Source organism: Suricata suricatta, chromosome 13 (genome assembly GCF_006229205.1).
Source record: "Suricata suricatta isolate VVHF042 chromosome 13, meerkat_22Aug2017_6uvM2_HiC, whole genome shotgun sequence".
Lineage (NCBI taxonomy): Eukaryota > Metazoa > Chordata > Mammalia > Carnivora > Herpestidae > Suricata > Suricata suricatta.
Window position 1 is genome coordinate 36,207,556 of NC_043712.1, and position 25,899 is coordinate 36,233,454.

At 45.9% G+C, this 25,899-nt stretch overlaps 1 protein-coding gene and 1 pseudogene across 4 annotated transcripts; one reads left to right on the plus strand and one right to left on the minus strand.

The window, feature by feature from the left end:
* Nucleotides 1-6,389: 6,389 nt before the first annotated feature.
* LOC115276628 lies at nt 6,390-13,704 on the minus strand (annotated as a pseudogene).
* A 49-nt stretch (nt 13,705-13,753) lies between these two features.
* On the plus strand, nt 13,754-25,413 carry FAM214B (family with sequence similarity 214 member B). 4 transcript variants are annotated; one of them, XM_029920685.1, is made up of 9 exons: nt 13,754-13,849; nt 21,355-21,498; nt 21,730-22,699; nt 22,869-22,927; nt 23,091-23,196; nt 23,321-23,479; nt 23,701-23,769; nt 23,853-24,028; nt 24,169-25,413. In XM_029920685.1, exons 3-9 carry the CDS (start codon nt 21,806-21,808, stop codon nt 24,320-24,322), a joined length of 1,617 nt encoding a protein of 538 aa, XP_029776545.1. In that variant the 5' UTR covers nt 13,754-13,849; nt 21,355-21,498; nt 21,730-21,805; the 3' UTR covers nt 24,323-25,413. The 4 variants fall into 4 exon arrangements, with proteins under 4 accessions (XP_029776545.1, XP_029776542.1, XP_029776546.1 ...); XM_029920682.1 differs by lacking the exon at nt 13,754-13,849 and adding an exon at nt 14,217-14,304; XM_029920683.1 differs by lacking the exon at nt 13,754-13,849 and adding an exon at nt 18,355-18,560.
* Nucleotides 25,414-25,899: the final 486 nt, after the last annotated feature.

A 25,899-nucleotide genomic window follows, 5' to 3' on the forward strand; every position in this document is an offset into this window, starting at 1 on the left:
ATTTATTTTTGAGAGACAGAGAGAGACAGCGTGAGCAGGGAAGGGTCAGAGAGAGAGGGAGATACAGAATCCAAAGCAAGCTCCAGGCTCTGAGCTAGCTGTCAGCACAGAGCCCAGCGCAGGGCTCAAACCCATGAACCATGAGACCATGACCTGAGCTAAAGCCAGCCGCTTAACCGGCGCCCCTAAAGGGGTTCTTTAATTGCCTAATCCATTCAGAGTCCTAAATTGATGTTGCCTGTGGTTTGGAGGCAAATGACCTCTAAAAGCCTATGCTTGCAGCCTGTTCTCTGCAGGCAAATGGGCTCGAATTCCAAATCTGGGAAGAGGATAGCAAGGCAAATGTAAGGTGTTCTCATGCCTCTTATAATGTCTCCTGAGGCCAAATTGAGGTCTCCTCAGTGACATACACTTATAGTTCTCCCACTTCATTTGAGAAACTGTTATGTAACTGATACAAAGCAAGTCAGCATTACCTCAAAACACGGAATTTTTAACAATTATTTTGTAAATATTAAATGTTCTTTTTCATTATTCCAATAAGCAGCGTATCTTCTGGGAAATGAAGCATACAGATCTTTTTTTTAATATTTATTTATTTTTGAGAGACAGAGAGAGACAGAGCATAAGTGGGGGAGAGGCAGAGAAAGGGAGACACAGAATCTGAAGCAGGCCCCAGGCTCTGAGCTGCCAGTACAGAGCCCAATGCAGGGCTCAAACTTATGAACTGCAAGATCATGACCTGAGCTGAAGTAGGACACTTAAGCCACCCAGGCAACCCTAGGCATACAGATCTTAAAGTAACTTGTTTTATTTTATTTTTTAATTAAAAAAAAATGCTTATTTATTTTTGAGAGAGACAGAGACAGAGCATGAGCGGGGAGGGGCAGAGAGAGAGGGAGACACAGAATCCGAAGCAGGCTCCAAGCTCTGAGCTGTCAGCACAGAGCCCGACATGAGGCTAAAACCCATGAACCACAAGATCATAACCTGAGCTGAAGTCAGACACTCAACCCACTGAGCCACCCAGGCTCATATGTAAAAGATCTGTATTCTGACTGCATATATGCACATATATATACACACACACACACACACACATGTATATATATGTGTGTGTGTGTATATGTGTGTGTGTGTGTGTATATATATATATATATATATATAAATATATGCATATGCAGAGAAACTATAGTAACGATAGAAAACTTATGAAGGAAATTGAAGAAGACACAAAGAAATGGAAAAACATTCCATGCACATGGATTGGAAGAATAAATATTGTTAAAATGTCAATACAACCCAAAGCAATCTACACATTCAAGGAAATCCCCATCAAAATTGCACTGGCATTCTTCTCTACACTAGAATAAACAATCCTAAAATTTGTATGGAACCACAAAAGACCCCAAAGAGTCAAAGTAATATTGAAGAAGAAAACCAAAATGGGAGGCATCACAATCCCAGACTTTAGCCTCTATTATAAAGCTGTAATCAAGAGAGTATGGTATTGGCACAAAAACAGACACATAGACCAATGGAATAGAATAGAGAACTCAGAATTGGACCCACAAATGTTTGGCCAATTAATCTTTGACAAGCAGGAAAGAGTATCCAATGAAAACAAGACAGTGTCTTTAGCAAATGGTGCTGGGAGAACTGGACAGCAATAAGCAGAAGAATGTAACTGGACCACTTTCTTACACCATACACAAAAATAAATTCAAAATGGATGAAAGACCTAAATGTGAGACAGAAAACCATTAAAACCCTAAAGGAGAAAGCAGGCAACAACCACTTTGACCTCAGACACAATAATTTCTTACTTGACACATCTCCAAAGGCAAGGGAATTAAAAGCAAAAATGAAAAGCTTCTGCACGGCAAAGGAAACAATCGACAAAACTATAAAGGGAACTGATGGAATGGGAAAAAATATTCACAAATGACATATCATATAAAGGGCTAGTATCCAAAATCTATAAAGAACTTACCAAACTTAACACCTGAAAAACAAATAATCCGGTGTAATGGGCAGAAGACATGAACAGACACTTCCCCAAAGAAGACAACCAGATGGCCAACAGACTCATGAAACAATGCTCAACATCACTCATCATCAGGGAAATACGAATCAAAACTACATTGAGATACCACCTCACACCAGTCAGAGTGGCTAAAATGAACAACTCAGGAAACAACAGATGCCAGAGAGGATGTGGAGAAAGGGGAACCCTCTTGCACTGTTGGTGGGAATGCAAACTGGTGCAACCACTCTGGAAAACAGTGTAGAGGTTCTTCAAAAAATAACAATAGAACTCCCCTACGATCCAGCAATAGCACTGCTGGGAAATTATCCAAAGGATATAGGGGTGCTGATTCATAGGGGCAAATGTACCCCAATGTTTATAGCAGTGCTTTCAACAATAGCCAAATTATGGAAAGAGCCTAAATGTCCATCAACTGGTGAATGGATAAAGAAGGTATGGTTTATATATACAATGGAATACTACTTGGCAATGAGAAAGAATAAAATCATGCCATTTGCAGCAACGTGGATAGAACTGGAAGGTATTATGCTAAGTGAAATAGGTCAGTCAGAGAAAGACAGATATATGTTTTCATTCATATGTGGAACTTGAGAAACTTAACCGAAGACCATGGGGGAAGGGTATGGGGAAAAAATAGTTACAAAGAGGGAGGGAAGCAAACCATAAGAGACTCTTAAATACAGAAAAGAAACTGAGGGTGGGGAGTGTGTGTGGAAATGGGTGATGGGCATTGAGGAGGGCACTTATTGGGATAGCATTAGCTGTTGTATGTAAGCAATGAACCATGGGAATCTACCCTCAAAACCAAGAGCACACTGTACACACTGTTAACCAATTTGACAATAAATTATATTAAAAAATAAATGAATATGCACTATTAAAAATAAAATAATTGAATGAAAGGTCTAAAAAATTATTTATTTTTGAGAGAGAGTGAGCATGAGTGGGGGAGGGGTAGAAAGAGAGGGAGACACTGAATCCAAAGCAGGCTCCAGGCTCTGAGCCCTTGAACAAGATCATCACCTGAGCTGAAGTTGGATGCTCAACCAACTGAGCCACCCAGGTGCCCCTAAAGTAATATGTTTTGGACCAATAATACTCCAAAGACCTGTCAATATATTGTCCTTACAAAAAGGGAACTCCCTTCAGGATTGGGGTTTTAGTGCTGAGGGACCAATAAAAGAGTTTTCTTCAAGGGTATTGTGTTCTATAACAATAGCCTTTTGATATTCAAATATAAACTCCTAGAGAAAATGGGTGTGAAGAAATTACTTGATAAAGCATTGTGAATAGAAATGTGCACAGAAATCTGGAGAGACTGTTTAAAAAAGTACCAAGGGATAGCTCAAGGCCTTTTGAGAATATTTAAGGAATTGGGATGTCTAAATATTCAATTTTAAGTTGTGCAGATACATTTCTACCTCTTACATTATTCCCAAAGCTTCAGTAAAATCTATCACTCACTAGGTGCCACCCATAAGAGGTTCGGTATGGGAGTGGGCAGAAATAGAGAATTCTATGTCTAGGGTAAAACAAACAAACAGAATACCTGAGGAAGGAGAAATACCAGTGAATTGCAAATCACCAGCAAAAGGCTATGGACTCTAGCCTAAGTGGTCATGAGATATCAAGCTCCGCCCACTCCCTGAATTTAAGGAAGAACCCTCGGATGGCACTGGACTTCCCATTGAATGAGTGGTAAAGGGCTAGATGAAATTTTGTTTAATCTCAAAAGAAAGGATGGCCTCAACTAGCACCTCACTTTTAAATGAAACAGAAAATTTGTTTCGTCACTGAGATTCTACCTCCTATAAAAACAGGAAGGCTATTTGAATGAGCCCAGTGCATAGACAAAAGTTTATGCAATCTCTGCTGCTCTAAAGGTACAAGTTGCAAATTAACTATATAAACACCGGTCTTTTGAGATGTAAACCAAAGGCTCCTAGGACTTTGACAAAACTAGGGCCTAGCAATATGGACAAAAGGAGAGGGAATGACAAAAGAAGACTGAATGGAATAGCTGAAGGCTAATCCGCAGTGGGGAATGTTGACAAGGACAACTAGTATGGTAGGAGAACTCCTGAAAGAAAGTCCAGAGGCACCTGGGTGGCTCAGTCAGTTGGCCATCCAAACTCTTGTTCTTGACTCAGGTCATGATCTCACAGCTGAGAGTCTGCTTGGGATTCTCTCTCTCCCTCTCTCTGTGCCTTTCCTCCATTCCCACTTTCTCTCTCTCAAAATAAATAAATAAAAATTTTTTAAAATTCCAACTTCAATTCCTATCTTTTTTTGTGAGTGTGTTTGATGTCACATTTAAATGATAGTTTAACATTCTTAAATCTTGAGTTGCTTGGCTGGCTCAGTTGGTGGAGCATGCAACTCTTGATCTTGGGTTTGTAAGTTTGAGTCCCACACTGAGTATAGAGATTACTTAAAAATAAAGTCTTTAATGGGATGCCTGGGTGGCTCAGTAGGTTACGTCTCTGACTTGGACTCAAGTCATGATCTCACGGTTTGTGGGTTTGAGCCCCGGGTCAGGCTCTGTGCTGACAGCTCAGAGCCTGGAGCCTGCTTTGGAATCTGTGCCTGCCTCTCCCCTACTCACACTCTGTCTCTCTCTGTCTCTCAAAAATGAATAAACATTAAAAAAAATTTTTTTAATAAAATAAAGCCTTTAAGAAAAAGAGACATTCTTAAATTTTAAATTCTTAAATCTACCAAAAGTAGATTATAATGCATGAAGATCACATAAAATGAACTTCACTTCTATTTTTTTTTCCAAAGGAGATAGAAGTTTATTGAATACACCCCCAAGGGAGCAGCAGAGAGGACACCTGAGGAGGGACAATTTGCAAGGAGGCAAGGGTAGGGGCTGCATTTACAGGGAAATGGTGAAGAGGTATGTGGATGTATGGCATTCCCCCCTCCCCCCTTCCCCATAACTGGGCCTGGTTGTAAGTAGCCCATTGGTTACTTAGGGCCCATGGATATTTTGAGGTGGGCCTGTTTGTATTCTGTTTGGTAGTCAGTGGTTGCTGTGGGCCCTTTCTACATTCCATTGCTCAAGCCTGTTGCTTAAAACCAGCCTCTAATTCCCCCCTAAACAATTCCGACCCTTAAATCCTTAAGGTTGCTGGGGCACCTCGGTGGCTCAGTTGGTTAAGCATATAACTTTCCGCTCAGGTCCTGATCTCATGGTTCGTGCGTTCTCGTCCCACGTCGGGCTCTGTGCTTACAGCTCAGAGCCTGGAGCCTGCTTCAGATTCTTTGTCTCCCTTTCTCTCTGCCCCTCCCCCACTAATGCTCTGTTTCTGTCTCAATAATAAATAAACTAAAACAAAATTTAAGGTTGCTGAGGCTGGAAGGTCTTATCTTCTGTAACTTATCTTATGTCCCTGCCTTTGGGAATTTATATGTAGGAATTATTAAAGGCAGAGGCAGCTGAATCCAAGGTAGACTGCATGTATGAATCTCCCTGAGTAGAAAGGATCATCTGTTGGCTTGAGGATATGACAGTGAAGGAGTCTCAGTACCAGGTGGAGAGACATTGGTAAAGACAACAAAATAAGATAATTATTTTTATTTTAAGGAGTTTATTTTTAAGTAATCTCTGCATCCAACATGGGGCTCAAACTCACAACCCTGAGATCAAGAGTCACATGGCTCTACCAAGCTAGCCAGGTGCCCCTAAAATAAGATTATTATTATGAGAAAGAGAAACCCAAATAAAAGACTTTTGAGAGTTGACCAAAATCTCTCTCCAGTCCAGGAGTTTAACCAATCATTCAAGGAAATAGAGGTATATCATTTAAAATACCAATCTGAGAATTCATGTCTTCTAGTAACCCTGTTACATTTTTGTGGTAATCAAGTATCTGTAACACTATGTTTTAGCAAAGCATAGGTTCCTCCCTGAACTGCACTCAGGATATTAAGGACAATTTGGTTTTGGAGGGCCACCTTTTGAATTTGTGGGTGACTACATGTTGAGCTTAGTTAAAGGTGGCTGCTGTATGCTTGACGAAAGCTTCACTTTGTAATTTTACATCCATAGAGGCAGCTCTGAACTTCACTTCTAAGCATCACAAACATGTAGAATACAAAAAATCCAAAGGTGGATATTATGAGATGCACAAAAGAAACTTCCTTAAAAAATAACAAAAAAATTTTAAGTGTATTTTCCCCCCTAAATCCAAATAATTACGGTGTAGGTAACCATCAGAGTAAAAGCTTTACATGCTCCTTCCTTTGATAAGAATAAGTTCATGCAGAACTGAATATCCAAGTATGTGCAAGAGACATTCACATGCATCACATACACACCAAGCACATATGCTCATAGGGAAAGACATACCGCTGAATTTTATTTTTCTAGGCACTTCATATCCACATGAAGTCTGCCACCTTCCCATTACATTTAATGATTCCTTCTTTGGAGGCAGGACATTTTCTTCAAAGAAACCTAGTTGAAAGCATTCCTTGCCAGGAAATATCAGGCCACCAGGAAGGAAGACCTACTACGACTTGTAGGTGCCTTCCCCACTCCCATCTTCTTTGTATTCTTCCATACCATAGCTGTAAAGTGTCTAGTCCTGGAGGTTAAGTCAGGCTGCTGGAAGTTGTGGTTCTTGATTTCATGGTAGCATTTATCAGCCATCTTTTTTCCTGTCTGATCACAGGAGGTACATATGAGGTTCTTTCTGAACTGGCCACAACTGGACTCTGGGCTGCACTTGAGCATCCTTGGACTGGCCAGGGCCTCTGGATAATGCTGAGCTACCCAATCAAGCTTCAGTTGGGGGGACACCATGCTGCTGCTGGTACTTGTGGGCCTTTAGGACCTCATTATTAAATGGCTTGGAAGCTGACTTGCCCATGGCCCACTGCTGCTGTGCTGAGCTCTCCCACCTGACCCTGGGTTGCTGGAGATCAATTCCTGTCTTTATGAATCTAAAAAGATGGGCAAATCCAGGTACCTAGAAGGAGTCAACCCTAATAACAAAAAGAGAAAAGTTCTGATTCCAAGAGTCAAAACACACTAAGGTCTAGGAAAAGGGATAGAAGTTTGGGAGTTGATGGGTTAGTCAGGGATGTGGTAGAGAGAAGGAACTCAGAACCAACATAACCCAGGGGCACCTGGGTGACTCAGTTGGTTAAGCATCCAACTCTTGATTTCAGCTTAGGTTGTGATCTCAGTTTGTGGGTCTGAGCCACATGGCATCGGGCTTTGTGCTGACAGCATGGTGCCTGCTTGGGGTTCTCTCTCTCCCTCTCTGTTTGCCTCTCCCACACTCTCATGTATTTTCTCTCTCTCTCTCAAAATACACAAACTTAAAAAAAAAATAACCCTGCCCAGTGGTCAAGGCACCATGAAAAGCTCTATGGCACAGACCAAGGCCTGCCCCCACTGGCAACCCATATACACACAAGATCTAGGGCCCCCTTTCTCCTTAATCTACTGTTGGTCCGGCTCTTTTTCCTCCTCAAACTAGTTAATATTGATATGAAGTAGAGTCCTAAGTCTCTGTGTACAGCCCTTTTATCCTTCACAAACTCTAACCTTGCTCACAGATATTTGCTATCTATATATGTCAACAGATTCCAAATCTGTATCTTTAGTTCAGACTGTTGTTATCAACTTCAGATCCATATGTTTAATAATTTGCTAGATTTCTCTACCTGAATATTACCCTGGTACCTCAAATTCAGTATGTAAAAAGTCAAAACATTTTAAATGCCTTAAAATATGTATTTTCTACTTGTTGACCCAGAAATTTCTCTGGGCAAAACAAAATCTCCCTCAATGTTTTGTTTTAAAAGATCAGTGTACTTAGAGTCACCAAATTATTATTTTTCCTTTGGGCCTAAAGTGAAAAAATTCCCATAAAATGCTACAACCTCTTTATTAAATAAAAGAATATTAACATTAATCTATAACAGCAAAAAACTAGAAACAACCTAAATGTTTTATCTATAGATTTAACACAATCCCAGAGAAAATCCTAGAAGATAAGTTTGTGTATCTGTGTGGGAGTATATGAAAACTGATAAAATGATCTTAAAATTTATACAGAGGGGCTCCTGGCTGGCTCAGTTGGTAGGACATATGACTCTTGATCTCAGGGTCATGAGTTTGATACCATTTTTTTTACTTAAAAAAATGTTCAGGGGTGCCTGGGTGGCTTAGTCAGTTAAGCATCAAACTTTTTGTTTCGGCTCAGGTTATTATCTCACGGTTTGTGAGACTGTGCCCCATGTCCGGCTCAGCACTGAAAGCACAGAGCCTACTTGGGATTCTCTCCCTCTGCCCCTCCCCTACTCATGCTTGCACATGATCTCTCTCTTTCAAAAAACATTAAAAAATTTTTTTTTAATGTATTTATTTTATTTTGAGAGACAGAGCAGACAGAGAGCAAGGGAAGGGCAGAAAGAGAGGAAGACACAGAATCTGAGCAGGCTCCAGGCTCTGAGCTGTCAGCACAGAGCCCAGCGTGGGGCTTGAACCCACGGACTGTGAGATCATGACCTGAGCCGAAGTCTGATGCTTAACCAACTGAGCTACCCAGGTGCCCCATCAAAAAACTTTTTTTTAATCATTAAAAATAAAATTTTTATATGGAAATGGAATGGCCAAGAATAGTTAATATAATCTTACAATCTTAAAGTTGGAGGACATGGACTACCAGATATCAAAACTTACTACAAAATTACAGCAATGAGGAACACTTGTGATGATGAATATTTACCTTATGAAAAAGGAGACACTGCAGAGCAGTGAGGATTGTTTTGTTAACAAAAATCATCCACAATTTGGAAATGCTGCAAAGAAAAGGCAGCAAGGCTAGCCAAAGATGAACTATGAAGACAATAAACTTGTGCTTAACTCAATTATTATTGATTAAAGGCTAAAACTCTGTGAAGTCACATGTTAACTTATAGATTTTGGCCTGGTAATGATACAAAGGATTTCTGATTAATAGAAAAGGTTATGAGGGTGCCTGGCTGGCTGGGTTGGAAGAGCACGTAACTCTTGATCTCAGGGTCATGAGTTAAAGCCCCATATTGGATGTAAAGGTTACTAAAATAAACACATAAATAAATAAACCTAGGGAAAAAAGATTATAGTGTTATTATTCTGTAGACATAATCAACTTAACAATGTTACTCCTTTCTTCCTTTCTTTTTTAAGTAGGGTCTGCACCTAATGCATAAGAAAATAAATAAAATCTTTAAAAAAGAGAGAGAAAATTTCTCTGACCAGTTCTTTGAACTGGAACATTGGCCCTTTTTCCTGCCTTTAGACTCAAACTGAAACAATAGCTTTTCCTGGACATTGAGCCTGCTGGCTTTCAGACTGGAACTTCATTGTCAGCTTTGTGGTTCTCAGGCCTTTGGACTGGGACTGGGACTACACCATCACCTCTTCTGGGTCTCCAGTTTATTGGCTAATGTCTTGGGACTTATTAGCCTCCATGATCTTGTGAGCCAATTCCTTATAATAAATCTCTCTATCTCTATCCCTGTGTGTGTGTGTGTGTGTGTGTGTGTGTGTGTGTGTCACCCCCCACCAGAGCTCTAATATAATACCTAATTTCCTTAAATGCTCATTGAACTCGCTTTACCATGCTGCTTATTCCCTCATTAATGAGTTAAATAAATCTTTGGCATGTTTTCAATCTTGCTTTTAACTTTTTGGAATTTGTACTTTGACAATGTTTTCAACATAAAGTGCTGGATCAATTGCATAACTATATAGGAGAAAAAAAGAATATTGACTCTTACCTTACACCATACACAAAATCTATTGCAGATAACTTATAAAAGGTAAAATAATAAAGCTTCTAGACAATGACATAAGAGAATATATTCATTATCTTGGGATAGGCAAATACTTCTTAAACAGGCATAAAATGCATTATCCATAAACAATAAAATAAATGGTACTTTATTAAAGTTAAGAACTTCTATTCATTGAAAAACACCACTAAGAAAATAAAAAAGCAAGCTACAGATAATTTTTTCTAACAAAAGAATCATATCCAAAATATACAAAGAGCTCCCACAAATAGAAAAAAGACAGAGAATCATATAAAAAAATAGGCCAACGACTTGACCAGACAAGTCAGAAAAGATAACCGATAGACATATGAAAAGGTGTCCAGCTTTACTAGATATCAGGGAAATTACAACTATGGCCACAGTGAGATACCACTGCATATACACTAGAATAGCTGAAACTAAAAAGACTGACAACGTCAAGAGTCGGCATGGCAAGAAAGTGAAGAAACTAGACTTCTCATATACTGTTGGGGGAATGTGAACTGTTATAATCTCTCTGGGAAAAATACTGGCAATATCTACTGAAGCTAAACATATACCTATCCTATTACTCAGCAGTTCTACTCCTAGGTATATATCCAATAGAAATACATATATATTAGTCAATAAATTTATTTATTTTTTAATGTAGAAGAAAAATAAATACCAATTTGGAATAGTGGCAAATCCTGAGAAGAGAAGATGAAAAGCAAGGGGGAGAATGCAATGAGATTAGGAAGGAGTATATAAAAGCTCAACTTATATGAAATATTAATTTCCTTAAGAAAATTTGAAGCAATCAGGTAGAATATTAGGATTTGGTAAAATTGTGTGAGAAGAATGTAGATGTTTGATATGGTATTCTTTTTTTAAAAAAATGTACTTAATGTTTTATTTATTTTTGAGAGAGACACACAGAGTGTGAGTGGGGGAGGGTCAGAGAGTGAGAGAGACACAGAATCCAAAGTAGGCTCCAGACTCAGAGTTGTCAGCACAGAGCCCAACGCGGGCTTGAACTCACAAACGGTGAGATCAGACCTGAGCCAAAGCCGGATGCTTAAGCAACTATGCCACACAGGTGTTCCTGATATAGTGCTCTTTACAACTTTCTGTATGCCTAAAATATTTCATAAAGACAGTTTTTATTTATTTTTCTTTGATTTTAATTTTTTAAAGTTTATTTAGTTTGACAGAAAGAGAAAGTGTGAGTGGGGGAGGGGCCGAGAGAGAGAGAGAGAGAGAGAGAGAGAGAGAGAGAGAGACAGAGAGACAGAGAGACAGAGAGAATCCCGAGAGAGAGAAAGAGAGAGAGAGAGAGAGAGAGAGACAGAGAGAGAGACAGAGAGAGAGACAGAGAGACAGAGAGAATCCCAAGCAGGGCTCAATCCCATGAACCCTGAAATCATGACCTGAGCTGAAGTTGGAAGCTTAACAAACTGAGCCACCCAGGCGCCCCTTAATTTTTTCTTTTTTTATGTAACCTTTATAGCCAACGTGGGACTAGAACTCATAACCCTGAGATCAAGAGTCAAATGCTCTGCCAACTGAGCCAGCCAGGCACTCTTCATAAAGAAATTTTTAAAAATCTTATTGAATACTCCCAGAATGTTTAGAAACCATTGACTTAAAATAAAAACTTGTGGGGCACTGGGTGGCTCAGGTCATGATCTCCCAGTTCAAGAGTTTGAGCCCCACAACAGGCTCATTGCTGTCAGCCTATCAGCCTGTCAGCGCAGATCCTGCTTCATAACCTCATCCCTCCTTCCTGTCCACCCCCCACTTGCAATCTCCCAAAAAGTAAATAAAATATATATTTTTAATTTTTTAATGTTTTATTTATTTTTGATACAGAGAGAGACAGAGCATGAGAGGGGGAGGGGAAGAGAGAGAAGGAGACACAGAACCAGAAGCAGGCTCCAGGCTCTGAGCTAGCTGTCAGCACAGAGCCTGACGCGGGGCTCGAACCCACGAATATGAGATCTGACCTGAGCTGAAGTCGGACGCTTAACCGAGTGAGCCACCCAGGTGCCCCATAAAATATTTTTAAAAAATAAAATAAAATAGGGGCTCCTGGGTGGCTCAGTTGGTTAAGTGTTCGACATTGATTCAGGTCATGATCTCACAGTTCGTGAGTTTGAGCCCCATGTCCAGCTCTGTGCTGACAGCTCAGAGCCTGGAGCCTGCTTAAGATTCTGTGTCTCCTTCTCTTTCTGCCCCTCCCTTGCTCACACTCTATCTCTATCTCTCTCAAAATAAATATGTATTAAAAATAATAAAAATAAAATAAAAATTTGTAATATGAATGTACAGTATAATGCCAATATTGTATATGAAAACATACCACAAACACATGCATACATTGATAGGATGTGATGAAACTATCTCAGGAGTCTTTATCTCAAAAATCTAAAATCATAAAAACATCAGATAAATCCCAACTGAAAGACATTCTATAAAACAACTGAGGGTAAAACTATCAAGGTCATTAAAAACAAGGAAGTCTGAGAAAATGTCATAGCCAAGAGAAGTTAAGGAGACATGACAACTAATGCAATGTGCTATCCTAAATGGGATCCTGGAACAGAAAAAAGCATAAGGTAAAAACTAAGGAAATCTGAATAAATAATGGACATTAGTTAATAATAATGTATCAATATAGGTTAATTAATCGTAACAGAGGAACCATACTAATTTAAATGCTGATAAGAAGGGAGATTGGGTGGGGTATATGGAAACTGTAATATCTTCACAAATTTTCTGTAAATCTAAAATTGTTCTAAAATTAAGTTTATTTTTTTAAGTCAAGTAATTTAGCCACATTCATACAGCTAGTAAATACTCAATACCCAAAGTTCAGAGGCCAACACAAATGACTATAAACACTACGCTTTTTCCACCACCCAAAACCCTTCCAACTTTACTCTCTGTTGGAATATCTAGGTATTGGTATGACGACCAATTCCTTGAGAATAGAGAAAAAACTTTTTAACTTTTTTTCTTTGCGTACCGCTGATGTTCAGTAAGCCAGCTTAAATTCAGTACTCACGGAAAGAAGGTCAGAGAGACCTAAAGAATCGTGATTTTCAGAGAACTTTATCAGGTTAGACTTACAATCTATACCACCAGCTCCACAGAGAGGCCTGATAGGACTGGGCTAGGGCCCTTCAGTTCTACAAGAATCCTGTGCTGCCATCTACAGGTGGCTGGAAAGCGTTGACACACACCCTCCCCCTTCCTCCCCACGCGCGTCCCACTGCTGTATCTCAGGAACTAGTAAATTAGAGAGGAGTCTCAAGCGCTAATTAAATTACAGAACATATGTAACTGTCACATAGTTCACTTGACACTTATATAAATTAGAAGCTCTACTTCTCTCCGGCGATTGCAGGTTCTTCTAACTCCGTATTAACATTTAGGCCCCTAAAATTCACAGAATTCCTTGCTGACCCACCTCCACAGATACAGATCTGGCTGTTATTGTCCACCTCCCAGAACTCAGATATACCGCACAGCGTAGGCTGCAGACACTTACTCAATCTCACAGACTTGAGCTCCCATCCACTAGATTCTCCCACCTTCACCGACCCCTAGACTCCTTGCACTATCTTGCAAGCCCCCACAGCTCCCCCATTAGGTCAGATGTGTGCGCAGACCCAGACTTCCCCACAAAAAGGCTCAAGTTCGGCAGGCAGCTCATACCAGCCCGGAAACCTGGGGAGAGACCCAGTCAGGCTCAGTGCCCTCAGGCTAGCGCTTTGAGGCCTGCTCTGGCTCCCCACCCCCAGCCGGATCCGGTCAGCCTAGGCCTGCACCCTGCAGGCCAAGGCCCCGCCCCTCTAAAACCTGTCATCACAGAAGCCGCACGTGGCCGGGGTGGGACCTCAGGCGGCCTGCAGCCATCACTTTGTTTCCTCCGCCATCCATTGGGGCTGCCGCAGCCAATCAGAGCCCGCGGATCTGGGCTGCAGCGCCGGCGCCCGGGTGAGGCGAGCGGGAGAAGGGGCGGGGGTAGGAGAGTCCCTGAGACCAACGAGGTCTCGCGGTGGAAGAGGGCCTGGCCTGGGTTCTGCCCCGCCGGAATCCGAAAGGGCGGGTCTTAGCGAAAGGCGGAGAGGCCACAAGGGGTTGGGGATCAAGGAAGGGGCTAGGGACTGGCGGATGTTCAGGGCAGAACAGAAAAGGAGAGAAGGGGCGGAGCTAGAGAGGGGCGGGGCCTTGTTACAGGGGCGGAGCCAGAGGAATTAAAGAAATTAAGAAAGGGGACGATCCCCGAGAAGGTGGGAGGTTGGACAAGGGAGGGGGTGGGCCTGGGCGTTGCGGGGGCGGAGCCCGGGCAGAAGGGGTGAGGTTTGCAGGCCGAGGCTGCAGCTGGGGCCTCTCTCTAACTGCCTCAACTCACTACCTCCTCAGGTGCAACGGGACTCACGGAACTACAGGTGTGGGGTGGGGTGCGCGTGGAAGAAGGGACAAGGATGGGGGTGCGCTTGAACAAACATGAGGAGGTGGGGGCCACGTTAAGGAAGGAGAGAATCTGAGGACTGCTGCGGGGGAGGAAGACAACAGAGTTGGGGGAGGACTTGGGTGCTCAACGTGTGGGTAAACAGGTGCATTTGTTCCAGGGTCCCTTGTGAGGGAGTGCTTTGCGGAGGTTGGAGGTACAGTGTGAGGGGGCGAGTCTGTCTGATGTGGAGGGTTGGAGACTGGCTATACTTGAGGGGGAGGGGATCTGAAGTGCTTTGGGGAAAGCAGGTGCTGTATGATGTAGAAGAGCTGGTGGTCCAGAGTGTGGAAGAAACAGGGATTGTGCAGAGATGAAGGGATGGGGTTTGGGCCCTGTGTGAGGGGAAGAGGTTGTAGGCCCCAATTGAGAGAGGAAGAACCCCTAGGGCTTTGAGAAAGTCTTGTGGCTTTGTAGAAACTGCAGGAAGGTTTGTGTACTGTTCTAGGAATGGCATAATGGAATTAGTGGGGTGAAGAAATCAGTCTTTAGTGCTCCTGGCTTCTAATTACACCTTCAGGCTTGAGCATTCTTAGATAGGATCCAGGTCCCTTTTGCTACTAGGTCTTCTGTGATTGTCTCCTCAGTAGGCTTTGGATCTGTCTGTCTGAGACTGGAGTTTCTTCCCCTAGCTGGTGTTCCTGTTAACCCCTACTCTAGTTCCTGTTCCTCCCAGAAGGCTGCCTGGGTCCCTGTCTTCCCCCTCCCCCACTTTGCCCTGCCCTATGCTCTGGGTGTGCTCATTTCCCACTTCCTTCCTCGCTCTGGGGCCTGGCCTGGGACTTGCCCGTCTAGGAGCTTTGTGCTCTATGGCACAGATCCTAGTAACCAGCAGCAAGGCCCAGACCTCATTCCACTACTGCCAAGATCTCTCTCAACAGCCCCCACAAGTGACTGGCTGCTACATTTTTACCACTTGCCACAAACTTATTTTCCCTACCCTTTTCCTTCTCCTGGGTGGGGAACCCTAGAACCCTCAAAAATCAGCTTCTGTGGGAAAGGTGGAAATTAATGAATCTTTGATGTTTGTTTTGAGAAATAAACTACTATTGCAAGCTGTATTCCAGAAGGGATATGAGTTTCCAGTCTCAGCTGGAAGAGGAAGAAAGAATGGCTCTCCACACTCCTAGCTTGGAAGTTGATGGTCAGAACTGAGACTAGGGCCTAATCCTCTTGGAAGTTCCTCAGGTTCCTGGAGGGGACTTGTTATAGTGCCAAAGTTCTATTTGCCCCTGGGCTAGTTGGGAGAGGGTGAAAAGGGCCTGCCTTCCACACAGTGGCTGGAAGAGTATGACAGTTACTGAAAGGGGCCCCAAGCCAACCTTCTTCTAGCTGAGAGACTGGCTGGGGAGGGAGGGGGTGCTGAGGCCAGACAAAGCCGTTGGGTAGGGTGGGGTAAAGGAGGGCAGGCTGAAGCCTTTTGAGGAGGAGCTGATTGCTATGGCAACACAGCTTCCCAGACTGTCTCTCAGAAAGGCGGGCCTAGGGCAAACACTCCAGCTTCCTAAGGACTGAGGCATTTGTGTTGAGTGGGTGGGGCGTGAAGAGAAAGGGCATCAGTTTGCTGTGCTGAAGCTGGAGTATATAGCCTCTCTGCTTCAATACAAGCAGGTGGGCATTCAGAAACTTACGTCCATCCTCTGGGAATGGATTTGAGTGAACAGTAGCCATTAGAATCATAGCAGTATAAGGACAGAATTGCAGAAGCCTTCAGTGGCTATAGTTTATACAAACCTCTCATCTTACAGAGTTGAAATTTTACAGCCATAGACACTGTGACATTCTCTAGGACCTAGATCTTCTGATTGCTGTTCACTCACCCAAGGGCTCATCATTTCTTTAAACTAATGTTTATTGAGCAGCTATTATGTGCCAGGCACTGATGTTGATTCTGGTAATACTAGCATGAACAAAACAATGTTGCTGCTCTCATACAGCTTCCATTCTAATGGGGAGAAAGAAATGTGTGTGTGTGTGTGTGTGTGTGAGAGAGAGAGAGAGAGAGAGAGAGAGAGAGAGAGAGAGGCTACTGCTATGAAAAAAAAAAAAAGGAGGGTAAGAGTTTAGGGCAGCAAGATAAGGCCTCTTGATTGTACCATGCTGCTTTCCTAGGGCACACAGAGGCCTAGAACATCTTTGATCCTTCCCACTGAACTACTGCCCTGCCCTTTGCAGGTAACTGAGGCTTGGGTCTATGTTAGTGGCACTAACACAAAACTTAGTGCCTGTTCTCTGGGGTCACCAAGGGACTATCACTTTCCCGTAGTGTTCTGTGTCTGTCTTCCTAGTAAGCTTTTCCTAAAGGCCTATTGGCTCTTGCTTTGGTACTCTGCAATTTTGTTCAGGATTTTGAAAATTTCCAGAGTCCTATTCCTTAGCATTTGGGAGCCAATAAATATATCAGTCCACAGCAAATGGAAATGGGTTCTTTTTCAGGGTTTTTCTCCTGGTCTGAGGTGAGAAGAAGGGAGCCTAGAGGAAGGGTTACTTACTTGTCCTTACTAAGTCTACTGTAAGTCTAGTGCACAAGGAGGAAGTGGGAGGAGGGGAGCCTTTTTTTTTTTTTTCTTTACTATCCAGTGATAACCTGAGGGCCCTTGGAGGCTACAGCACAGGCAAGGTGCAAACAAGGACCTTGGGCCTTCTGTGGCCTCTCATCTAAGTAAGAATGGACTCCCCCTCTTCTAAAGGAATAATTGGCAGCCTGCCCTGGCCTATGCCAATTCACCAGCCTTCAGTTTGAATCTTCCCTCTTTTGACTCTGGTATTTCCTTGCTTTTGTGGAAGACTGACAGAAAAAGCTTCCTAAGTTTGGAAACTAACTTGTTAACAAATTCACGGGAAAAGGTAGTTAAGGCTACCTATTTTCTTAGCTTACCCCTAAAGCAGCCCCTCTAAAAAGGGCCTTATAATGCTTAATCCTTACAGAGATTTCCATCCTGGTCATTTAAGTAATTAGGATTGCTGGTTCTGTTGCCACTTAATTTTGCTGTTTCTGGGCTGAGCTTGGAGCCCAGTGACTCAGGGGGAGGGTGGGGAGTTTCGAGAGAGCTGTGAGTCATGGAGCTCCATCACAAGAGTTGGGCACATCTCCCCACTCATGGCAGAAGCCTTTCTATTCCACTTCCCCTGGGTGCTCAGTCTCCTATGAATAGAAAGAATACTGTATAAGGAATGAAGCAGCCTGATCTCAGAATGGTAGTTCAGAGACACAAAGAAGAATGTTTAGGTCCCTGAATTAAAATGTATTCCTATCTCAGGAGTCCTTGAGGCCCCTCTAACAAAGGCAAAACAATATAGAGTAAGAAAAGGAAGAATACCGTTTCTCAATGGAAGGAGATAAGATCCCACTTCAGGACTTTTTCATCTGCTTTGTCATGAAGAAGCTTTCTAGACTAACAGCAGTCCTCTGGTTGTCTGAAGCTCTGGTTTGCAAGGAAGGGAGAGATGAATGAGAGTGGGGATATTTGGAGTCTGGTGAGGGAAGAGCAGCCTGACTTTGGAGAGTGTGGAACTGTGGGTCTTTGAAAGCCTTAGGGCGTCCTATTAAACCCCTAAGGAAGAAGAAGGGCGGAGGTGAGAAGTGGGAGGCCTCCGCCTTTGAAAGGGTTAAATGGCAGGGCGGGGAGATCCTTTGGATTCCGGCAGAAGAGGGGTTAAAGAGATGGGCGGGGCGACACTCGTAGGCCTGCCCCCTTTTAGACCAATGGGCGTGAGTCTCTCGGGGGGGGCGTGCCTCACACTTGAGGTCGCGAAGGGGCTGGACTCCTATGGGCCAATGAATATGGTCTCTGCTCATGGGGGCGTGGTCTTAGGGGGCGTGGCGGCCACGGTCTCCGCGGCGGGGGTGTTAGGGCGCTGGGCGGGGCGGGCGGCCCCATCAGCTGGTAGGAAATGGCCTGTGAGTCAGAGGGGCAGCGGAGTCGACAGCACTGAGCCGGGGCGGCCACGGAGAGGGACAGTCGCGGGGAGGGGTGCGGCAGCGGCTGGGGGGCTGCGGGCTCCAGGTCCCGCTAGTGTTGCACACGAAGCTGAAAAGAGAACAGCCTAGCAAAACAGGGCTCTGCGTGAGCCACCCTTTGTCTGGGTTGGGGGCCCGTGGCGGGGAGGACCCGAGATTCGAGGGGAGGGACCGGGACGGGACGGAAGGGCCCGGAGCAGCGGCCGCCGCGGCGGAGCCAATTTAAGAGCGGGGTGAGTGTGTGCTAGGGGGAAAGAGCAAATCTCCGAAGCTCCAGTAGGGAATTGGGCCTGTCCCAGGCTCTGGGGAGGAGAGGGGTGAGAATGGACCTGGGAGACTAAGCAGGGGGTGGGGGCATCATTCAGAGCAAGGAGTCCAGGGGAAGGGGTGAGTCTGCTGGACTCAGTTTGGAGGAGGTGCTGACATCTGCTCTCTCCATTGAGGGTAGAGGGCTTTAGGCCAGCAGTCAAGGGATGGATTAGAGAATAGAGGTTGACCTTCCTACCCATAGTGGTGGTCCATGGAAGTAGCTCTGCTAGTTTGTGTGGATATGTATGGGAACAAAATGTGGAGTAGCTGGCAGTTCTCTCTGAACAGGATGAGGGTAGAAAGCACATGAAGAGAAATTCTCCTTCCTGCCACCCTCTTAGATCAGTGTAGAAATAGGTATCTTTAATACTGAAGAGAAGGGGAGAGTGAGTCTGGGATCTTGTATCTATACCAACACCCACCTACCCCATCTCCCAGGCCTAGCAGGTGTCTGAGATACAGAACCCATGGTATTCTGGGACTTGCTGTTTTTGCTGGCTTTGCTCCTTGGGCATGTTGGGAACTGTAGTCCTTGCCAGCCACAGCTTGGCACAGCTGTTTGACGCCAGCTGCTGCCCACCCCCTGCACAGAGAGTGAGGTTTGGCCTACCCTGCCCCCCTCCTCCACAATCCTGCCCCATGAGTCAGCTTGAAGCCATGATCTAGAGCCAGACAGGTTGGGTGGCAGGGAAGTGAGTCTGAGAGCTTCTAATTGACAAGGCAGGAACTGAGAGGGCTCTGGGGTAATGAGCAGATGCCAGGCATGCTGGGGTCAAGTAGGGCATCATGTCATCACCTGCCTTCCCCAGGTCAAGGGCTCAAGAAGCCAACTTGGATGACCAGGGGGTGGAGTGCTGAGGAATAGGCCCTTCCTCAACCTGTATGGCTTAAGTCGAGGAAAGGAAGGTAGAGATGAATACAGGTTGTACTCACCCTCTAGCAGTGCTGTCACTGGAGTTCTGTCCTTTCCAGACACCACAGGGAACCAGAATTTTCTTAGGGATCCCACTTCTTGTGAGAACTTGGTGAAATATGGTAATGTGGGGTACAATGATGAGAATTTGGTGTAGGAGAGGTTTTTAGGCCCCAGAGTGTAAATCTCTTCCTTTCTCCCTGTCCCCCACTTTCACCTCTGGTATTGATGATTCTTCCTATACAAGTAATCTCTCTACTTCTCTCATTCTGGGAGTTTTTCTCTGCACTGCTAGGACTGATGCCAACAAGATCTCTGGGGCTTGCATTCTACTTTTTTGAGCCCTGCTATGTGCTTACTCCCTGTACTTGGAGTTTGGCAGAGGAGCGAACAGACCTATCGTTAAGAACCCCATGGTCTGTCTAGGAGATTTCTTACCTACAAGAGCAAGCAAAATTGTCACTGGGTTACAGTAGATAGTAGATAGTGACACTGCCTTAGGTGAAGTCTGAGAGGAGAGAGAGAGACAGAGATCTGTGGTCTAGGGTCGCCAGAGTAGTCTTTTGGAGGGAATAGCATTTGGCCTAGCCAAGGAGGAAGGATAGGGCTTAGGTAGGCATACAGGGAATATTCTCTGAAGGGGAAAAGATACTGTGGATGTCAGGCAGCATCGGCTACTGCCCGAAGGAGATGCCTGATCCTGGGGATAGTATTTCCTCCCATAAGGGAAAATGGCCTTCAATTTGACATTCCCCTCACCAGTATGGGCTCCTGAGGGCAGACTTGTCAATAAAGACAATCTTGTGCCCTGGCAGAAAAACAGTGGTTTGGGTTTTTGGGTGCTGAACATGTGGCTAGGTGGAGAGGTAGTCTACTTGCTTCCAGCTGTCTGACTGCCACTGCCTTATCTCTAGCTTGCAGGGCCTAGGGGGAGGGGAAGTCCTGAAAAGTGCCTTCTGGCAGTGCCTTCTCCACTCCCCCTCGGCTTGTTTTTGATTAGATTTGTTGCCTTGTGTTAAAGGGACAGACTGCTGGGGGTAGTAAGGAATTTAAAGCCAAAGTGCTGCCTTTAAGCTGACCTGAGGTTTGTATCTCTGAGGAGTGCTCCTGGTGTAGGACTTTCTGCAAGACTCATGCCCTTAGGGCTCTGGACTAGCATTTTTTTATGTTTATTTTTTATTTTTAAGAGAGAGAGAGAGAGAATGAGAATGCATGAGAATGCATGAGCAAGGGAGGGGCAGAGAGAGAGGGAGACACAGCATCTGAAGCAGATTCTAGGCTCTGTGAGCACAGAGCCCAATGCGGGGCTTGAACTCACAAACCATGAGATCATGACCTGAGCCAAAGTCAGATGCTTAACCTACTGAGTCACCTAGGTTGCCCCTCTGGACTAGGATTTGTCCTTCGGAGAGAGACATATGGGAAGGAGTTACACGATCTTGACTAGGAGGGCTGAATTCTTACCCTGGCCATCTCTCAATTGGCAAGGTCTCTTGGATCTTGGGGTATTGCATTCCCCCTCACATTCAGGGCAGAAGTCCCTCAGCTGGTGGCCCTGATAAATGATCATCCTGCCACAACTTCTCACATCCTTATTACACGGAACCAACATCTGCCTCTCTCTGACTCCTTAGCCCATCTCTGCCCTCTGGGCTCTGGATCCCAAGACTGCACTTTCTGTTTCTGAAGAGGTTTTCATATTGGAGAAGGATATCCTGGACGGTACTCTGATAACCCACAACTGGACAGGAGCCTTGCCAGTGGCCCCAGGGATCCTGGCTTAATGTCTGTTCTTCTTTCCTTAGGGTCCAGCTGAGCCCAAGAGCTGCACGGAATGGTGGCAGTCACCTTGCCAGTGCAGCGGGAATGGACCAGACTGCAAGCTAGGAGAGCAAGGCATCAGTCAGGAAGAGGAAACACACAGCTAGGCTTAAGGCCTCTTCATCGGGGTGAGTGCTAGGAAGAGGGAGGGGAAGCAGGTCCAGTAAGAACCCTGAGCTAAACATGTCATCCTCTCGGAAGTTCTGGGATTGGCCTCTATATTCCATTAATCCATCTGGGGATTTGGAAACCTTCACCCCAAGGAAGCCCTTTAGGCCAGGGGAGGATCTGAAATTCAGGTGGAAGGGAGAAGACTCATTGATTCTTCTGATCACCTTTTCTTCTCTTCTCTTATACAGATGTCCCCAGGCCCCCCAGCCCAGGCCCAGCATAAAGGCTGTGTGGGGGGGCCCCCCTGACCCAAGGGGGGGCTTCATGCGCCACGTGCAGGCGGAGCCGTCTCCATCCTCAGAACCAGAGGCTGGCCCTTCGCAGCCTGCAGTCAGGCAGGGGGCCCTCCAGGGTGGCCTGCTCATGGGCTACAGCCCAGCAGGGGGGGCGACATCCCCCGGGGTCTACCAGGTATCCATCTTTTCCCCTCCAGCTGGTGCCTCTGAGCCTCCTAGGGCCCTGAAACGGCCAGCCCCACCCACTGAGGTTGCCAGGGAGCTGAAGAGAGGCCCTGGGCTGGGGGCCAGAGAGGGACTACCCCCTGAAGAACCATCTACTGTGGGGCTACTAGGCCCAGAGGGACTGGGGCTGGGACTGGGTGTGGCCAGCCAGCATTTCTGTCATCATGGCCTCTATGTTGTGGAACAGGGAGGTAGCTCCACCTCACCTTGGACTTCAGGGGCCCAGAATCCCCCTTGTTCCCCATCGAATGCTTCCTGCAATAGTTTGCACACCAGAGACTGGGCTTCCCCAGATCCAGGGGGACAGGGATCCCTGGGGGAGTCCCCAGGGCCAGCCCCTCTGGGCCAGCTGCACACGTTTGACACTGATTTGCACAGTCTTGCACAAATAGGGGGTAAGAGCCCAGTGGCTGGGGTGGGCAACGGGGGCAGCCCTTGGCCTAGGGAGTCCCCCGGCACTGCCAATGGGCACAGTCCCGAGCACACACCCCCTGGCCCTGGACCTCCAGGCCCCTGCCCTACCAAGCGAAGGCTGCTTCCTGCTGGAGAAGCCCTGGATGTCAGCTCTGAGGATGAGGGGCCAGCCTCTCGGAGGCGCCGGGGAACCCTGGGCCACCCTCCTGCTGCCAACAGTTCTGATGCCAAAGCCACACCCTTCTGGAGCCATCTGCTGCCTGGGCCCAAGGAACCTGTGCTGGTAATCCAGGAGAGGGGATGGTCTATTCTTAAGTAGATATGTGTGTGGGAAAAGGTAAAGGCCTGGGGGGAGAGGGTAGGAATGTTCCTATGAGAGCTTGTAATGAGCTCCTGCTCCCAAACATACCTGACCTCCACCCAATCTTTTTTGTAATCTTTCCTCTCCATAGGACCCAACAGACTGCAGTCCCATGGGGCGGAGGCTGAAAGGTGCCCGTCGCCTGAAGCTGTAAGTGATCAGTTTCCCCCTCTGCTCTGTCCCTGTAAATGGGGCAAAACTCTGTAATCCTTTTTCCAACTGCAGGGTAGGGGACCCCAGGGTGAGCCCAAGGACATGAGTAAGCATACCAGAATACTTCAAGCCAATGTACTGTGTGTCCCTCCCCTACCAGGAGCTCCCTTCGAAGCCTCCGGAAGGGGCCAGGCCTGCTGAGCCCCCCCAGTGCCTCCCCTGTTCCTACCCCTGCTGTCAGCCGTACCCTGCTTGGCAACTTTGAGGTAGTTCCTCTTGGGTTCTGTGATTGGGGGCCTTGGGGAAAGTGAGATGGCAGAGTGTGGCCTGGATGGGTAAGGAAAATAGCTGGCATCTGTCTCATAATATGTTTTCCCATCTCAACCCAAGGAATCATTGCTGCGAGGACGCTTTGCACCCTCTGGCCACATCGAGGGCTTCACGGCAGAGATTGGAGCTAGTGGATCCTACTGTCCCCAGCATGTCACGCTGCCTGTCACTGTCACCTTCTTTGATGTTTCTGAGCAAAACGCCCCGGCCCCCTTCCTGGTATGACCTGACCTTTACTCAAAGTTAGCTTGTGAGGAGGGTGGGGTGGGCAGCAGGAGGGAAGTTTTGGGTGTTCTCACCTAGGAGAGAGTTCAGAGCCTGGTGGGGAGAACTCTAGTGCGGGGCAAGAGCTAGGCCCAGAATGAGAGATTATGGAGATGGATGAGTATTCAAAGCTCTCCTAGACCCCATGTTAGCTGATGGCTCCATGACTTTCCTAGGGTGTCGTGGACCTGAACCCCCTGGGGAGGAAGGGTTACAGCGTGCCCAAGGTGGGCACCATCCAAGTGGTAAGTTTTCCCTGAGGGGGAGTGGGAGTAGGGAGAGGAAAACAGCCCCTAGGCCCTACCAACTTTGCCTGTCCTGCCCCCAGACCTTATTTAACCCCAACCAGACTGTGGTGAAGATGTTCCTCGTGACCTTTGACTTCTCCGACATGCCTGCTGCCCACATGACCTTCCTGCGCCATCGCCTCTTTTTGGTGCCTGTGGGTGAGGAGGGAAATGCTAGCCCCACCTGCCGCCTCCTCTGCTACTTGCTGCACCTCAGGTGAGAATAGGGCCTAGTGGCAGCTGGGGAGGCCCAGGGAAAGGATTTTCCCCATCCCAGATTATGTCTTCCCTGAATAAGATCTCTCTTGGCTTCTCTATTGTCTGGATTCTTTCTTTGATCACCCTGTCACCCTCCAGGTTCCGGAGCTCCCGCTCAGGCCGCTTAAGCCTACATGGAGACATCCGCCTGCTTTTTTCCCGCCGGAGCCTGGAACTGGACACAGGACTCCCCTACGAACTGCAGGCAGTGACTGAGTCCCCTCACAATCCACGTTATTCACCTTTGCCCTGATTGCCAGTGCCCTGAACCCATGTGGGCCAAGTACCTGCCCATCCTGTTCCATCCTGGACAGAGCAAATATGTGGAAAGGTGGCAAAAGACCCTTCAGGCTTGAATTAAAGCCCTCACCATGCTCATGCCCAAATCAATTATTTGGGTATTTAAAGCCTCTGATCCTTACCACACTCTGCTCTACTCTAGGTACTCCATGTGTCTCCCCAGTTCTTGGATTTCCCAGGCCAACTTAGATAGTGGGGAGACACAGGAGCTACCTTGAGGTTTTCTAGAGTTCCCAGGCAAGTCATGCCAGTGTTGCCTCCCTATCCTGGGAAGGGGCCACTTATTATTTTATTTATTTTTAATTTATAATTTATTCAAATTGGATTGCCTTGGTAACTTCCCAAACCTGATGATTGGCATTGCCCCTCATCCTTTCCCACTCTCAGATATTGCTCCAAGCTCAGAGTTAAAGAAGCTGATGTAGGGGTTGGGGGAGAACTGTTCTTCCTCAGCTGAGGGCAGAGAGGTTATCCCGGAAGGACTGAGTCCCTAGCCTAAGACTCCGTTTCCCTGTCCTTCCCTATACTTTTCACTTTCCTTACCCTCTCTGACCCCTCTCTGAAAGCCAATGTGTGTGTGCCTTTGTGTGTTTGCGCGGGTGCACGCGCATGTGCACGCACACACATACAAGCTTTTATTTGTGTGGTGTGTGTGAGAAAGCAAGCTTGCATGCATACACACACACAGAGGTTAACCACACCTGATCTAAGACTCCAGACTCCAGTTGTCCCTCTCCTCCTGCCTGTGTCTCCTTGCTTTGGGGTCCTGACTGAGGAAGGTGTTCAGGGGGCAGAGTCAGGGCCAAGGACCGGGTGCCTCCTCTCACCTGCCCAAACTCTGACCCACCTACCTCAGCTGGGGTGAGGGACACCCCTCAAACTCAGTCATGTGATTTCCCAACTACCCCATTCCCCACACCAGACTCTGACCCAGCCTTAGTCCTGATTCCTGGGGCTGGCTGAGGGGAACAAGCAATTGCTTGAAACTTGAACAAAAAAAAAAAAAGAAAAAGAAAGAAGAAAGGAAAGAAAGGAAGGAAGGAAGGAAGGAAGGAAGGAAAGATATGAAAAAAATTGTACCTGGTACTTTTTTTCAGGAAACAACAACAATAATAAAGAAAGAATAAATTCTTGTTTGGAAACTTGAGCTAAACCCTACCTTTTCTGTTGGGGAGAATATGGGAATGGGGATGGAGGACCTAACTGGAGCTAGGATTCTGACCTTTTTCCCAGAGACGCCTGGGGTCTGAGGCCATGAGGTCTTAGGCAAGGCCCTAATGATTCTTAGGATCTGGTCTTGCTCTTTTCAGATAATGGGGTGGGGTGGTGGGAAAGGTTCAGCCATAAAAGCTGAACTCTCTGAATGTGGATCTGCATTTCCAAACTGGTTCTATTGTTACCGATTTTAGCCTCTCTGAACTTAAGTGCCCTGAAATGTAAAATGGGAGTGATTCTACAAGTCTCTTAAAAGATATGCCAGAACATCATGTATGTGTGCAGAGTGACGTGATCCGGAGAAGCCTGAATGTA